The sequence below is a fragment of the Sus scrofa genome, chromosome 6 (genome assembly GCF_054392235.1).
Source record: "Sus scrofa isolate SSC_HxYL_T2T_F1_AM1 chromosome 6, Sscrofa_HxYL_maternal_Yorkshire_Landrace_v2.0, whole genome shotgun sequence".
Classification (NCBI taxonomy): Eukaryota; Metazoa; Chordata; class Mammalia; order Artiodactyla; family Suidae; genus Sus; species Sus scrofa.
In genome coordinates, this window is record NC_139388.1 from 92,358,328 (window position 1) to 92,374,583 (window position 16,256).

Below are 16,256 nucleotides of genomic sequence, written 5' to 3' on the forward strand. Positions count from 1 at the left end.
CTCCATAGTGGCTGTACCAGTTTACATTCCCACCAACAGTGCAGGAAGGTTTCCTTTTCTCCACAGCCCCTCCAGCACTTGTTATTTGTCTTAACCCATTCTTAATGCTATATCTTAGAGAGTTAGTTCAAGTGCCCACTAAAAAGTGAGGAGAGTAGAAGTTTTTATCTCTTTCAGTCCTAACATTGAAGTGAGTAGTGATGATATTTGGTGAAGTATGAGGCATTAGACTAGGAGTCAAAGGACATAGGTTCTGTGCCTACCATGTATCTAAGGTAATTTTGTGCCTTTCCAATAGTCACTAACCTTTTTGTGCTTCACTGTCTTGGACTGTACATTATTAGGAAGCTATAATTTATTGAATGTACTTTGAATGCCAGATAACAATGCCTGGCTCTTTATGTACATAAATTGTTATCTGCAGCAGCAAAGTGAATACAAATGGGAACTTGGGCTCTGAAAGGCAGGTTGTGTTCTGGATGCCACAGGTAAGAAGTGGCAGAGCTGGGATTAGAAGCCACATCTTTCCCTCCAAAGCCTGTGGTCTTCCTACATCGGTACTATTCCACCTCATCTGGAACATGGGGACCCATCGTATATACTCCTAAGGTTGTTGCCAGGAGTAGATATGATGTCAAATGTCACATTGCTTTTGGCTGTTTCTATGAAGGGAACCTATGAGCAGCTGTAGTAGTGGACAGTTAAGGACTCCCTGCATTCAAATCACAGCATTAGTTTTGTCATCCATCAAATGAGAATAATATTAATACCAGCATCATATGGTATAAGAATTATGTAAAGCACTTTGATTAGTGTTTCGCATGTAGTGAGTATTCGGTATACATTAATGAGTAGCAGTGCAGCAAGGATTATCTCCTTCTTGTTTTAGTTATGGTTAAGCTGAAACTGCCCAAGATGAAATAACTAATTTTAAAGTTACTGAAAAGCACAAAGTTTATATATGTAAGATTGTATTGAATATTTTATAAATAATAATGAATTTAGTAGTAAGTACAGTATATAGTGACAACTTAAATCCCAGTCCATAATTGATGGGTGGTGGTAGGGGAGCAATAGAAGTAGGGTCTGGGATAATGATTTATCTGGCAAGAAAGGCTTTGGGGCCTTTTGTTACTATTACACATTGCATATTATATAGATCCAGCAAGTCTTAACTGCTTCATTTTATGTCAGCTCTGCAAAAGACAACTCTTTCTGATTACATCTTTTCAGGTTCTATCAGATGTCTTTGTATTGGCTTCTTCTCTAATTGTCTTGAAAAAACTAAAGACTCTGGTTTGGAGTGAAATGGAGTAAACTATATGGTCTGGTTGGTTTGAAGTTTGGGGAGAAGAGATATCCTACATGATCCATCTCAAATTATGAAACTTCTCTGTATTTGGATTGGAGGCCTCAGTTCCAGATGAAATAAAGTGTAAATTTATTACCTAATTTTCTGCTGCTTTTTCCTTTTGTTCATATACCTTTTGGAGGGACCTCATACGTACTGGATTTGGGTTTGGGCATTCTGAAATGTTGTGATAGCATCTGACAACATTCCAATCTCACTAATGTTTTTAATGTGATCACATACCTGGCGGTCTAAATTTTGAAAAGAATGGAAAGAACATTTGATAGAATAGCAGCAGTTTTGCAGCAGAGGAAGTCAGTACCAAGTAGAAATGCAGGGAGACTAGGCTAAAGGCTATAGGAGAGAGAGATTCTCATTTGAATGACATAGTTTTTGTTTGTTTTTTTCTTTTTAGGTTGCTATGGTGACAGACTATGGAGCCTTTATCAAAATCCCAGGCTGTCGGAAACAAGGTGGGAGCCTATAACTTGAAATTCATCATTCTCATTTCACTCTCTGCTGTCACCGCCACCACATCCTAATTATAGGCTGTGCATTTTTCAGATAGTAGTTTTTGTTTTTAGTGTAAACACATGAATACAACTGACAGTTCATTTTTAGTAAGTCTAAGCTCAGAAGAGTGGAACTGACTTGGGAGGGACCTGGCGGCGCATAGCTACTTGTGTTCCCTAAATTTCACCTGTGATCCTAGGTGAGTACTTGACCTCTTTGGACTTAGGATTTAGGGGAGGTTTAGCCACTTATATTCTGAGGTTGACATTTTGATTCTTCTAGTGTATGGCATATGGAAGGGAAATAGTATTCTAACCAATACATCCATCCATGTATGTATGTATATATATATATAATGCTTTACATTTTCTTTATCTGATGGGTATTTATTGAACATTTTTGAAGAATCCTTTTCACATCTATAGTCTTTTTTTTTTTTTTCTTTTTCTTTTTAGGGCCGCATCTGTGGCATATGGAGGTTCCCAGGCTAGGGGTCAAATCGGAGCTACAGCTGCCAGCCTATGCCACAGCAAAGCCAGATCTGAGCTGCGTCTGTGACCTACGCCACAGCTCACAGCAAGGCCAGATCCTTAACCCACTGAGTGAGGCCGAGGATAGAACCTGCATCCTCATGGATACTAGTCAGGTTTATTAACTGCTAAGCCACAAAGGGAACTCCACATCTTTAATCTTAAATCTTATATTTCTTAAAACAATTGTGTTAAGTAGAAAAGGAAGTTCCGCAGACTAGTGGCCTTCTCAGAATGATTTAGCTAAGGTCAGCATGGCCAAAACTAGAACCCAGGCCTCCTGATGTCTAGCCCAGTGAACTTTCAGCTCTGTTACATTGCTAATGAATCAAAAGACTCAACTTGCTAATTCCTTGTGCTAAAACAAATGAAAGATTTATTAAAGATTTTAATATGAAAGATATAGCCATAAATGTATTAGAAGAAAATATAGAAGAATATTTTACTATATAAAAAAGTCAATATAGGAGTTCCTGTTGTGGCTCAGTGCTGACAAACCTGACTAATATCCATGGAGATACAGGTTCTATCCCTGGCCTTGCTCAGTGGGTTAAGGATCCGGTGTTGCCGTGAGCTGTGGTGTAGCTCGCAGATGTGATTCAGATATGGCATTGCCGGGGCTGTGGCGTAGGCTGGTAGCTACAGCTCCGATTCAACCCCTAGCCTGGGAACCTCCATATGCCATGGGTGTGGCCCTAAAAGGACAAAAGGACAAAAAAAAAATCAGTTCTTCAGTTCTCTGATTCTTTGATTCTCTGATATCAAGTGAGTGTCGAGCAATTCATTTTAATTCTGACACTAACTCTACAGAGGTAATGTTGGACTCCACAGGTTTAAGGTCTCAGTCTCATAAGACTTCGCTCACTTCAGACACCACTTGGAAGTATTGTGTCTCCATGTTACGCACTCTTCTGTCCAACTTAGCTGCAAATTTGAAGGTTCCTACACCACCTTCCCAAATTTTGATAACTTGGTAGAACTCACAAAACTCAAAAATGTCGTACTCACAGTTTATTATAGAAGATACAGGTGAACACCCAGATGGGGAGGTACATCGGGCAAGGTCCAAAGGGCCCTGAGTACAAGAGCCTCTGCCTCTGTAGAGTTGAGGCTCATCACCTTCTTGGCACATAAATGTGCCTGGCAACTCAGAAGTTCTCCAAACCTTATCATTTTGTAGAGGCCCCATTATGCAGGCATAACTAAATAAATCATTGGCCTTTGGTGATTTGACTTCATCGCCAGCCCCTCTCCCCTCCCTGGAAATTGGGATGGGAGCATAAGTTCCAGCTCTCTAATCTTACGATGGTTCATGTGTTAATTACTGACCCCCATCTCGAAGTTCTCTAGGGGTCCACCAGTAGTCACCTCTTTAAGTACTGAGTAAGATTGAAACGGCCTTGTTATAAATAGCTAGATGCTCCTGTCACTCGGGAAATTCTAAGCATTTAGGAGCTCTCTGCCAGCAACCAGGGACAAAGACCAAATATGTATTTCTTATATAATCACAGTATCAATTATCACGGTACCCTGGTTGTGATAGTGCCCTATAGTTTTGCCATATGTTACCATTGGAGGAAGTTGGTTAAAGGGTTCATAAGATCTTTCTCTGTTATTTCTTTCAACTACGTATGCATATAAAATTATTTTTAAAATATTTTTTTAAGTGTTGGTTATTTGAATAATAGTTTCACTTGCTATTGAGGGCATAAATTGTTACAGACTTCTGTAATGCCTATTAATGTTTTTCATATGCTTTTTTTTTGGCCTGGCCCATGGCATGTGGAAGTTCTCAGGCCAGGGTTCAAACCCATGCCACAGCGTTGACAATGCTGGATCCTTAACCACTAGGCCACCAAGGAACTCCAGTGTGCTTATTATTACTCTTTTAATCCAGCAGTTCTTTGGGGAATTTTGATTGCACTATGGAATTAGATAAATTATGTACATCTATGCAGTGAACTATGAAGATGATAAAAAGAATGATAACTGTATTTCTGAGATACTTCGATGCTTGTGCCCTCTTGATTTTACCAGTAGGGTCAATGGAAAGATTTTATGCAATTCCACCACACTGATACCTGACTGATAGCAGTTGTAAGACACCATTGTTCATAATCAGCATTCCAGTTTCAAAAACATTAAAGTGAAGGGTGGAAAATGCATCAATAAAACAAGATAACTCTCAATTTACTGAAATGGAAAGGTGTCTAAGTCAATAAAATGAGAAAGCGTGTTGCACAAGAATTTGCATAGCATGACCCTTCCCCCCCTTAAAGCATGTTTACATAGGCTTATGTTTTTTATTTTATTTTTTATTTTTTTTATTACTCAAGTGACTTTATCACATCTGTAGTTGTATAATGATCATAACAATCTGATTTCACAGGATTTCCATTCCACAGCCCAAGCACATCCCCCCACCTCCCCCCAAACTCTCTCCTCCGGAGACCATAAGTTTTTCAATGTCTGTGAGTCAGCATCTGTTCTGCAAAGAAGTTCAGTCTGTCCTTTTTTCAGATTCCACATGTCAGTGAAAGCATTGGATGTTGGTGTCTCATTGTATGGCTGACTTCACTTAGCATGATAGTTTCTAGGTCCATCCATGTTGCCTAAAATGCTGATATTTCATTCTTTTTAATGGCTGAGTAATATTCCATGGTGTATATGTACCACATCTTCTTGATCCACTCCTCTGTCGATGGACATTTAGGTTGTTTCCAGGTCTTGGCTATTGAAAACAGTGCTGCAGTGAACATCGGAGTACATGTGTCTTTGCGAGTCGTGGTTTTCTCTGGGTAGATGCCCAGGAGTGGGATTGCTGGATCAAATGGTCGTTCTATGTTTAGTTTTCTGAGGAATCTCCATACTGCTTTCCACAGTGGTTGCACCAATTTACAATCCCACCAACAGTGTACTAGGGTTCCTTTTTCTGCACACCCTCTCCAGCACTTATTGTTTGTAGACTTTTGGATGATGGCTATTCTGGCTGGTGTAAGGTGGTACCTCATAGTGGTTTTGATTTGCATCTCTCTGATAATGAGTGATGTTGAACATCCTTTCATGTGTTTCCCGGCCATCTGTATGTCTTCTTTGGAGAACTGTCTGTTTAGATCTTCTGCCCATTTTTTGATAGGCTTGTTTGTGTTTTTGGTATGGAGCTGCAGAAGTTGTTTATAGATTTTGGAGATTAATCCCTTGTCAGTCGATTTGCATGCAAAGATTTTCTCCCATTCTGTGGGTTGTCTTTTTGTGTTGTTTAGGGTTTCCTTGGCTATGCAGAGACTCTGAAGTTTGATTAGGTCCCATTTGTTTATTTTTGTTTTTGTTGTCAATACTCTGATAGGTGGATCTGAGAAGATGTTGCTGTCGTTTATGTCAGAGAGTGTTTGGCCTATGTTCTGGGCTTTCTATCCTGTTCCACTGATCTGTATGTCTGTCTTTGTGCCAGTACCATGTGGTTTTGATGATTGTTGCTTTCTAGTATATTCTGAAGTCTGGGAGCCTGATTCCTCCAGCTCCATTTTTCTTTTTCAGGATGTCTTTGGCTATTCTGGGTCTTTTGTGCTTCCAAACAAACTTTAAAATATTTTGTTCGAGTCTGTGAAAAATGTCCTTGGTAATTTGATAGGGATTGTGTTGAATCTGTAGATTACCTTAGGTAGTATAGTCATTTTGATAATATTAACTCTTCCAATCCACGAGCATGGTATATCTTTCCATCTATTTGTGTCATCTTTGATTTCTTTCATCAGTGGCTTGTAGTTTTTGGAGTACAGGTCTTTTGTCTCTTTAGGTAGGTTTACTCCTAGGTATTTTATTCTTTCGGATGCGATGGTAAACGGTAGGCCTATGTATTTTAAACATTGTGCATGTTTAGAAGAAAGCCTGGAAGAGTATTCAACAAATTATTAATGATGGTTACCTCCGGGGATCTTGGCTTGCTAAGAGAGAGATGTACATGGAAAAGGGACTTTCACTATTTGCAGTTTTTTATTTATTTATTTATTTTTAAATTTCATTTTTTTTATTTATTTATTTTTGGTGGAGATGCTGGGGAACGAATGCAGTTTTTTAAAATAATCTTTTTCTTTTACAGAAGTCCAACAGCTGATCTTGCTAATAATCTGTGCCTCTAGCCTTGGAGACTGCTCTGCTTGAAATTGTATCTTGGTGCATTAGAAATGGCTTACTGGTGGTTTCCAAGCTAGCAGTCAGCAATCTGTAGTAGAGTTTCTTGTTTTATGTCGGCTGGGAGTTAATGAGGTGGAGCTCACCCTCATCCCTATAGGGTATGCATGCACCTCTTTTGGTCTGAAGACAGACTTTCTTGTCAGTGACTTGCTGTAGCTGCCAGTACCTGAAAGTCCCATCCTTACTTGAGCATTTATATGACACTTTGGGGACTGCGTGGGGATTAAAGGCCTGCCACTTTCCAGCAGTTAGTCTTCAACTCAATTGCGTCGATACCCTGTCAGGTGATGCCTCTGATTGTGCCTGGCAGTTTATAAGTGCATCTGTCAGTCTGACAGCTGTGTTGAGACAAGCCTGGGAGGGAGAACTCAGGGAGCCAAATAATTAGGTGGAAACTCTGTGAGTTTTAATCCTAGGCTCTTCTATAGGTTTATTGGGCAACTTTAGCAGTTGACTTTTCTACAGTGTATTTTAGGTGTCCTGCCTCTGCCTTTAAATGGGGGAAGGTTATTATTAAGTCCCACCCTGAAAGGATTGAATTGTGAAATAACTCTGCTCTCTAGATTTTAACCTCAGAGAGTCTAGAAGGTAGACTCTAGTTAGGGTTACTTTTATCAGATTTTTATTTTCAGAATTCTTTCATCACTACTGAGTTAAAGATTCCTTCCTAGTCTTCAGATCTAAACTAGATATGTTTGCCCTCACATAGTGTTGTCCAATAGAACTTTCTACAATGATGAAAAGAATCTGTATCTGTTCTGATGTGTTTTGTAACACCAACCAGTTCTGCAGTTCTCTGAGCAGCAACTGGGTATCTAACATTTCAATTCAATTTTGACACTATCTACCTGGAGGGAGTGTGAGGTCCCACAAGTTAAAGGAGCTCATTCGCAGAAGAATGCCCTCACTTCAGATGCTAGTCTCAAATCTTGAGCCACTCTTCCTTCTAGCTGACCTACTGTGAATCAGGAGTTCCTATGACCCCCTCAACAAGTTTGGTAATTTGCTAAAATGGCTCACAGAACTCAGGAAAACATTTTCCTTTTGTTTGCTTGTTATAAAGGATACAAATACAAATAGCTAAATGGAAGAGATGCATAGGGCAAAATTTGAGGCATGGGGTATGCAGAGGTTCCCTGGCATACTACCCTCCAGCTAACTGATGTGGTCACCAACCCAGGAGCTCTCTGAATTTCATTGTTAAGGAGTTTTTATAAAATTCAGGCTCCAGCCCTTCCCCCTTTTTTCTTGGCAGTAAATGAGGCTAAAAGTTCCAATCCTTTAATCCCTTGGTCTTTCTGGTGACTAGGTCCACCCAGAAACTATCAAGGGGCCCCACAACTAAGTCAGCTTATTAACATAAACTCTAGTGTGATCAGAAAATGCTTACTGTGAATTACAAAGGTACAGCTATCACTAGGGACATTTCAAGAGTTTTAAGGGTTCTGTGCAGGGACCAGTGACAAAGAGCAAATGTATTTGTATTGTACCACATCTGTGCTGTCTAATACAGTAGCCCACTGACTTTTAAATTTTGTTTATTGTGATTAAATTTAAACTTAAAATAGCCATGTACCTAGTGGCTCTCATAGTGGACAGTACAGCCTTATACACTTATGAAGTTCTTTTTTCTTTACTATCCTCTACCCACAAGCACTAAACTATGAAATTTTGAGGGTAGAGCTTGTTCAGTGTTACACTTTTTAGTATGTTTTTTAGGGCTGTACCCGAGGCATATGGAGGTTCCCAGGCTAGGAGTCAAATCGGAGCTACAGCTGCCGGCCTATACCACAGCCATAGCAATGCTAGATCCGAGCCGTGTCTGTGACCTACAGCACAGCTCACGGCAACTCCACGGCAACTCTGGATCCTTAACCCACTGAGCAAGGCCAGAGATCAAACCCGCAACCTTATGGATCCTAGTTGGATTCATTTCCACTGCGCCACGACAGGAACTCCCGGTATTACACTTTTAAAGTACCTTGCTTAGAGTTCCCTGGTGACCTATTAGTTAAGGATTTGGTGTTGTCACTTCTGTGGCTCAAGTTTGATCCCTGGCCCAAGAACTGCATGCTATGGGTGAAGTCAAAAAAGAAAGAAAGGAAGAAAAGAAAGAAAGAGAAAAAGAGCCTTCCTTTTTATAGAAGCTTAAATATTTTTAACAGTAAATTCAGCTTAGCATGTAACTTGAGTTCTATTTTCTGGTCACTATGTTATGTGAGAACACAGAGATAAGAAAACAGTTCTTTGAATCGTCAGATTGTTCAAAGTCTAGAGGTGTAAACAAATTACAGTGTAGTGTAATAATATTAGTGTAGTGTAATAAAGTTAGTCCACTGAGCTGTGGAATAATTAGGCTATTGGGATGAGTCAGGGCCTAGTACAGTGCCTAAGGTATAGTCGGTGCTTGGTGAATTTTATTAAATGAATAAATGAATCCTAGTCCCAGCTCCAACATTTACTAGCTTCTTGCCTACAGCAGGTTGCTCGGTCCTTGAGCCTTAGTTTCTTTATCTGTAAAATGAGAATAATGTATACAGAGTTTCTTGACTGGCAGGATCATGTCTTAACTCATCCTTGGATCCATTTTTGCTTATAATGTAGTGGTTTCCCAACAAGATAAATGAAGTGAAAGCACTTTAACTTCTGTGCTTACATTGTTATTGTCTGATTGGAGATAACTTATTTGAAAAGTCTGGAGAGGGAATTCAGATCCCCCAAAAGTAAAGAAGACCTTTTGACATTCTTTGGCTGCAGCTGTCCTTGAATGGTTTGTAATTTTTAACCCCTTTCCTTTACTGTCAGTGAAATTTGTGAAAGAAGTTAATGAACCTAACACAGTTGCGAGAATATTTTTCAGGGAACTATGATAGACTAACTCTGTTTTTCTCATTTGGTGCTTGAGATACTAGCTTTTTCCAAGCTGTCAGAATTTTTTTTCCCCTTCTTTTACCAGCAGACACTCAGATGGGCCTCATTCTGTTTAAGTATTGGGTTTATTGAGTGTGATCATGGACTTGATATGCCCTTTGGGTGTTTATGGCTTAATGTCAGAAATCCAGACACAAACTGCTTCGTTCCCTCTGGCACAATGAGCAAAGCATTTTTGTTTGTTCCATTTTGGAGCATATGCTAGAACAGAACTAGATGTGTTTCTGTATTTGTAGATGAGGTCATTGTTCTCTTTTTTAAATTTAATTATTAACAGATCAATAATAAAGAAAAAACTGAAGTATTAGTATGTCGTAGAAGACCTGACTCGAATTTGAATTACAGTTCTTTGTTTATTAGCTTTGTGACCTTGGACAGTTTACTTCTAGATTATTTCCTCATGTGAACCTATGTCACAGGGTTGTTGTAAGGATGAAATGAATGATTGGATGTACTGTATCTAATGAGGTACCCAGCGCTGAGTGAGGAAACCTCATGTTTTATTTGGTGCCCTCTACCATATATGCTTAATTCACCTGTTGGTGGTATATGTGGGTAGCAATGAAGTACCTCCCAAGAATTCAGGCTGTATTCTGAGAATGAAACTGGTTATGAATCCCCCATTCAGAGTACAGGATTAGGGATAGATAGATAGATAGGTATATCAGGTAATTGCCTGTAAAGCTGTGATTGAAAGAGATGGGAGCATTTAGACTTCAACAAGATAATCTGGGTTTAATTCCAGGGAAGAGGGATTGGAATGAAATTACAGTTCAGGAGATTGAAATCTAATTGATTGTGTCATTCTACCTAGAGAGAGATTATATGAACAGATATTAATCCTTGGAACATAGTAAAAGAAAGCACAAGAGTCTGAAGTTGGCAGTATTTATCTTGCCTCATTAAGGCAGAAATGAATCTGATGATAGGAACTAGAGAGGTGGGTTCTTTTATGAGGAAGTGATAGTCCATTAAATCTTCACAGACTTGGAAACATCCCTTAAAATATTTGTTTCCCGGAGTTCCCGTCGTGGCGCAGTGGTTAACGAATCCGACTAGGAACCATGAGGTCGCGGGTTCGGTCCCTGCCCTTGCTCAGTGGGTTAACGATCCGGCGTTGCCGTGAGCTGTGGTGTAGGTCGCAGACGCGGCTCGGATCCCGCGTTGCTGTGGCTCTGGCGTAGGCTGGTGGCTACAGCTCCGATTCAACCCCTAGCCTGGGAACCTCCATATGCCGCGGGATCGGCCCAAGAAATAGCAACAACAGCAACAACAACAACAACAGACCAAAAGACAAAAGACAAAAAAAAAAAAAAAAAAAAAAAAAAAAATATTTGTTTCCCTTTTGTTCTGATTCCATTTGAAGCAATTTCTGATCACTAATCTTATTTTCAGGTATTTGATACTGGGGTTAGTGGGTAGTTTACATTGATAAGGATTTAGAACCTTCCAGGTATAAGAAAAATAATTCCTTTATTATATATTAATAAATTGGTGAATTGTGTCTGTCCCCGAACCAATCACTAAATCAACAGTCTGGGTAATTTATTTTGGTACATAAGTATTTGCATGCTGAAGACGCCTATATTTATGTCTTTGGTTTATACCTTTCCTCTGGTGCTTGCACTTGGACTTAAATAGCCAACTGCCTACCTGATATTCTCATTCAAGACTGTGGACTAGTTAAGGATCCGGTGTTGTTGTGAGCCGTGGTGTAGGTTGCAGACACAGCTCGGATCCCGCGTTGCTGTGGCTCTGCTGTAGGCCGGTGGCTACAGCTCCGATTAGACCCCTAGCCTGGGAACCTCCATATGCCGCAGGAGCAGCCCTAGAAATGGCAAAAAGACCAAAAAAAAAAAAAAAAAAAAAAAAGACTGTGGGCTACATCATTTCCCTTGTTTAATCCAGTGAATAAGCTAAGACCTTTTGGAGATAAGCCGTTAATGTCTCAACTATAAAAATCCTGCACCCCAACATAACTATTTTTGTTTCTTTTCATCTGTGTCCATAGGGGACATAGTTTTACATAATTTCAATAATAATATACACATGATTTTTACATTTTGCTTTTTAAAAAATACATATTGGGGTTATGGTTAAAATTTTTATGGTTAAAAATAATGCTCACTTTTTCCTGTTGTGGCTCAGCGGTTTATGAACCCAACTAGTATCCATGAGGTTGTAGGTTCGGTCCCTGGCCTTGCTCAGTGGGTTAAACGATCTGGTGTTGCCGTGAGCTGTGGTGTAGGTTGCAGACGCGGCTCAGATCTGGTGTTGCTGTGCTGTAGGCCGGCAGCTGTAGCTCCGACTTGACCCCTAGCCTGGGAACCTCCATATGCCGCGAGTGCAGCCCTAAAAAGAACAAAAAAGACCAAAAAAAAAAAAAGAAAAGAGAAAAAAACTACCAAAGCAAATGGTCATTATGCGATGGTACTACCACACAGAAATAGGCACTGTTAATGTTTTGGTGTATTGCCTTTTTTATTTTTTATTTATTTTTTATTTTTTTACGTCTTTTTAGGGCTATACCTGCAGCATATGGTAGTTCCTGGCCAGGCTAGGGGTCAAATTGGAGCTGTAGCTCTTGGCCTGTGCCACAGCCACAATAGTGTGGGATCCAAGCCTTCTCTGTGATCTACACCACAGCTCACAGCTACACTGGATCCTTAACCCACTTAGTGAGGGCAGGGATTGAACCCGTGTCCTCATGGATACTAGTCAAGTTTGTTACTGCTGAGCCACAACAGGAACTCCTTCCTTTTCTTCTTAGGGCCACACTTGGAGCACATGGAAGTTCCCAGGTTAGGGTTCAAGTCTGAGCTGCAGCTGCCAGCCTACACCATAGCAATATTAGATTTGAGCTGCATCTGCAACTTGTGCTGCAGCTTGCAGCAACACTAGATCCTTAACCCACTGGTGGAGGCCAGGGGTCAAACCTGCATCCTCATGGATACTAGTCAAGTTCTTACCAGCTAAGCCATATCAGGAGCTCCCTTGATGCATTTCTTTATGGTTGCATATGTGAATAAAAATTAACATATTGAGATAAAAGTGATATTCTTTTTTTTTTGCTTTTTAGGGCCACACATGCAGCATATGGAAATTCCCAGGCTAGGGGTCGAATTGGAGCTGTAGCTGCTGACCTACGCCATAGTCACAGCAATGCCAGATCCACCAGATCCACCACAGCTCATGGCAACGCTGGATCTTTAACCCACTGAGCAAGGCCAGGGATTGAACCTGAGTCCTCATGGTTCCAATCAGATTTATTTCCACTGAACCACAATGGGAACTCCTAAAGAGATATTCTATATAAACATTTTGTAGCTTTTACACTTAATGAATATTAAACATTTCTTTGTCTTTTTAAAATAGTCTTTGTAAACATTTAAGTGGGAGTCTATCATTCAGATGTACCACGTAATCATTTTAAATCATTTTTAGTTTTTCATTATTAATGTTTTGCTAAGTGCCATGTCTAAGAGACGTGCCTGGGCCAAAACATATCCTGCTTTGGGATCATGTGGGAGAAGAACAAGTGGTTAATTCATTATTTCTTTTTTTGTGATACTCCAATAGACCTATTTTATTTTATTTTATTTTATTTTTTTGCTATTTCTTGGGCCGCTCCCACGGCATATGGAGGTTCCCAGGCTAGGGATCGAATCGGAGCTGTAGCCACTGGCCTACGCCAGAGCCACAGCAACGTGGCATCCGAGCCACGTCTGCAACCCACACCGCAGCTCACAGCAATGCCGGATTGTTTAACCCACTGAGTCAGGCCAGGGACCGAACCTACAACCTCATGGTTCCTTGTCGGATTCGTTAACCACTGCGCCACGAGGGGAACTCCAATAGACCTATTTTAGGAAAGGAAAAAAAAAGTTCTCTCAAGTAAATTAGGTTCAACATTAATTTCCTTCACAATTTCCATTAGCAGTTCAGGAAGTAAGTGAAGTTTAGAATTAGAGGATAGTTATAGTCAAAAAGATGTCAAAATAAAAGATTTCCCTTCCTTTAGGGCATCTGAATTTCCCCTCTGGACTTTCCAATTAGGCTAGTCTGTTCATTATACCACCACAGGAAAAAAAAAAGCCCAACTCCATGAATTATATCCAATTTGAAGATCATGTGATGGCCTAAAATTTTATTTATTTATTTATTTATTTTTAGAGCCACACCCATAGAAGTTCCCAGGCTAGGGATCGAATCAGAGCTACAGCTGCTGGCCTACATCACAGCCACAGCAATGTGAGATCCTGGCTACGTCTGCAACCTACACCACAACTCAGGGCAACGCTGGATCCTTAGCCCAGTGAGTAGGGCCAGGGGTCAAACCCACATCCTCATGGATACTAGTCAGATTCGTTACTGCTGAGCCACAACCGGAACTCCTGATGGTCTAAATGTAAAACATGGGTTATATAATGTATAGAAAACATTTTGTCTTCAGAGGTATCCAGAGAGATAGGCTATCAACCTCTGGAATCAGCTGAAGTAGGTCTGAGAGATGCAGTGTCCATGATCACAGGAAAGCAGTGGCTTTGCATAGGAGCGCCACACAGAGTGGGCAGATACTTTGAGTTACAGGCATGTGCAAACAACCGTGTGTATGCATGTATGAGAGATTAAGAGAGAATCAAACTAAATTCTCCCAGAAACTGCAGGTAGGGCAGCCTTTTTGGACATAAATCTTTGACTTAGTGAGTCTTTCCTTTAGTAGAGATTGCTAGTTTATTTTCATTCAAAATAATTGTTAAGTTTAGATTCCTGGTTTATTTTCATTCAGAGTAATTGTTTATTATATTCATTTTCCTTGAAGTAGATATAATTTTCTCTATTAAAACATTTGAAAATAAAAGAAAAAATTAACCTACAGTCCTGTAATTTAGTATAACCATTGTTATAACATTTTGGATTATTTCTTTATAATTTTTAGAATCTATTTTAAGCATTTTTATTATTTAAATGAGAAAACACTAGTTGCCTACTGTGCTTGACACATAGGTCCTCAAATATTTACAAAAGTGAATTATTGATATATTTTTACATAATCTTTTAAACATTGTTTTTGAAGGACTCTCAAGTAGCTGTATCATAGTTGACTTATCCATTACCCTATTAATGGATATTAGGTTGTTTCTAATATTTTTCCATCTTAAAAACACATTGAAAATTTTGATGTAGCTCACTCTTCCAGATGCATATAGGTTTTTGTATGTATAAGATTATTAGTCTCAGAAGTGATTATGGGTCAATGCAAGGGACAGAAGCACAGGAGAAATGCTTTGGCTACTTTCTGGCTAATTTCGCTGAGAAGTGCAAGATAAATCTGCCTTCCACCAGGGCTGGATCTGGTGCTCCATTTGTGCTTTTGGGGCTTTGTCTCTTGTTTATGCAGTCTTTTCTTTTCTTCATTCTGGCTGACTCTTGCCACCTAGTGGTGAAGATGGGAATTGGTAACTTTTTGTAGTTTATAATCCTGACAAAAGTCTTGAGAAAGAAATTTTTTTTTTGGTCTTTTTGCCATTTCTTGAGCCACTCCCGCAGCACATGGAGGTTCCCAGGCTTCGGGGTCTAATCGGAGCTGCAGCCGCCAGCCTACGCCACAGCCACAGCAACACGGGATCTGAGCCACATCTGCGACCTACACCACAGCTCATGGCAATGCCGGATCCTTAACCTGCTGAGCAAGGCCAGGGATCAAAGCTACATCCTTATGGATCCTAATCAGGATCATTAAGCACTGAGCCATGAAGAGAACTCCCAGTATGACTGAGTTTTTTGGTTGTTGTTATTTTGTCTTTTTAGGGCTGAACCTGAGGCATATGGAGATTCCCAGGCTAGGGATCAAATTGGAGCTGTAGCCGCCAGCCTACCACACCAACGCCAGATCCCGAGCTGCATCTGTGGCCTATACCACAGCTCACGACAACACCAGATCCTTAACGCACTGCATCTGCACCCTCATGGTTCCTAGTCAGATTCCTTTCTGCTGTGCCACGATGGGAACTCCAAAAGTCTTGAGGAAGATGATTTGACTTAGCTAGTCTCTTATGTCTGTCCCTGAATCAGTCAAATGCTGTGGCCAGAGGTGTGAAGTACCTGTGTCCTGTGCCCACAGTTGGGGGTTAGATAAGCTCAAACCAAATTATAAAGACTGACTAGATTATTTTAGAATATAAGGAAGGTGGTTCTCCCAGGAAAGGACCTTGGGCAGACAGGAAAAGGATACCTATTATAAATACTTTATTGTCATTAGTAATTTATTTAATAATAATTGTACATTTTAATTACTTAATTTAAAATTAATATATTAAATATTTTTATCTTCTTGATAGCTATTGCTATATGAATTCTAAAAATTTATATTAGCCCCAGCAATATTTCTTACTTTACTATACTCATATCAACATTGGATGAAGTTCCTGCCATGGCACAGTGGGTTAAGAATCCAACTGCAGTGGCTCAGGTTGCTGTGGAGATGAAGGTGTGATCCCCTCCCCCTGGCAGTGGGTTAAAGGATCCAGTGTTGCTGCAGCTGTGGCTCAGATTCAGTCCTGGGCCTGGGAACTTCCATGTGCTGCAGGTGCAGCTGTAAAATAAGTAAATTAATTAAAACATTGGATGTTATTATCTTCTAAATGTTTTGCTAATTTAAAATGGTACCTTGGAGTTCCCTCTGTGGTACAGCAGGTTAAGGGCTTGGCGTTGTCTCTGAAGTGGCTCAGGTTGCT

The 16,256-nt window shown here is 40.1% G+C and overlaps 1 protein-coding gene across 4 annotated transcripts in view; it reads left to right on the forward strand.

Annotated features, from left to right (window-relative positions):
* The window catches only part of ZCCHC17 (zinc finger CCHC-type containing 17), a 64,813-nt gene that overhangs the window by 14,284 nt on the left and 34,273 nt on the right, over window positions 1-16,256 (forward strand). For all 4 annotated transcript variants that reach the window (XM_084963730.1, XM_084963729.1, XM_021095768.2 and 1 more), the window contains exon 3: window positions 1,767-1,824. In XM_084963730.1, the coding sequence (XP_084819856.1) occupies window positions 1,767-1,824 (58 nt within the window). The remainder of the gene's footprint in view (window positions 1-1,766; window positions 1,825-16,256) is intronic.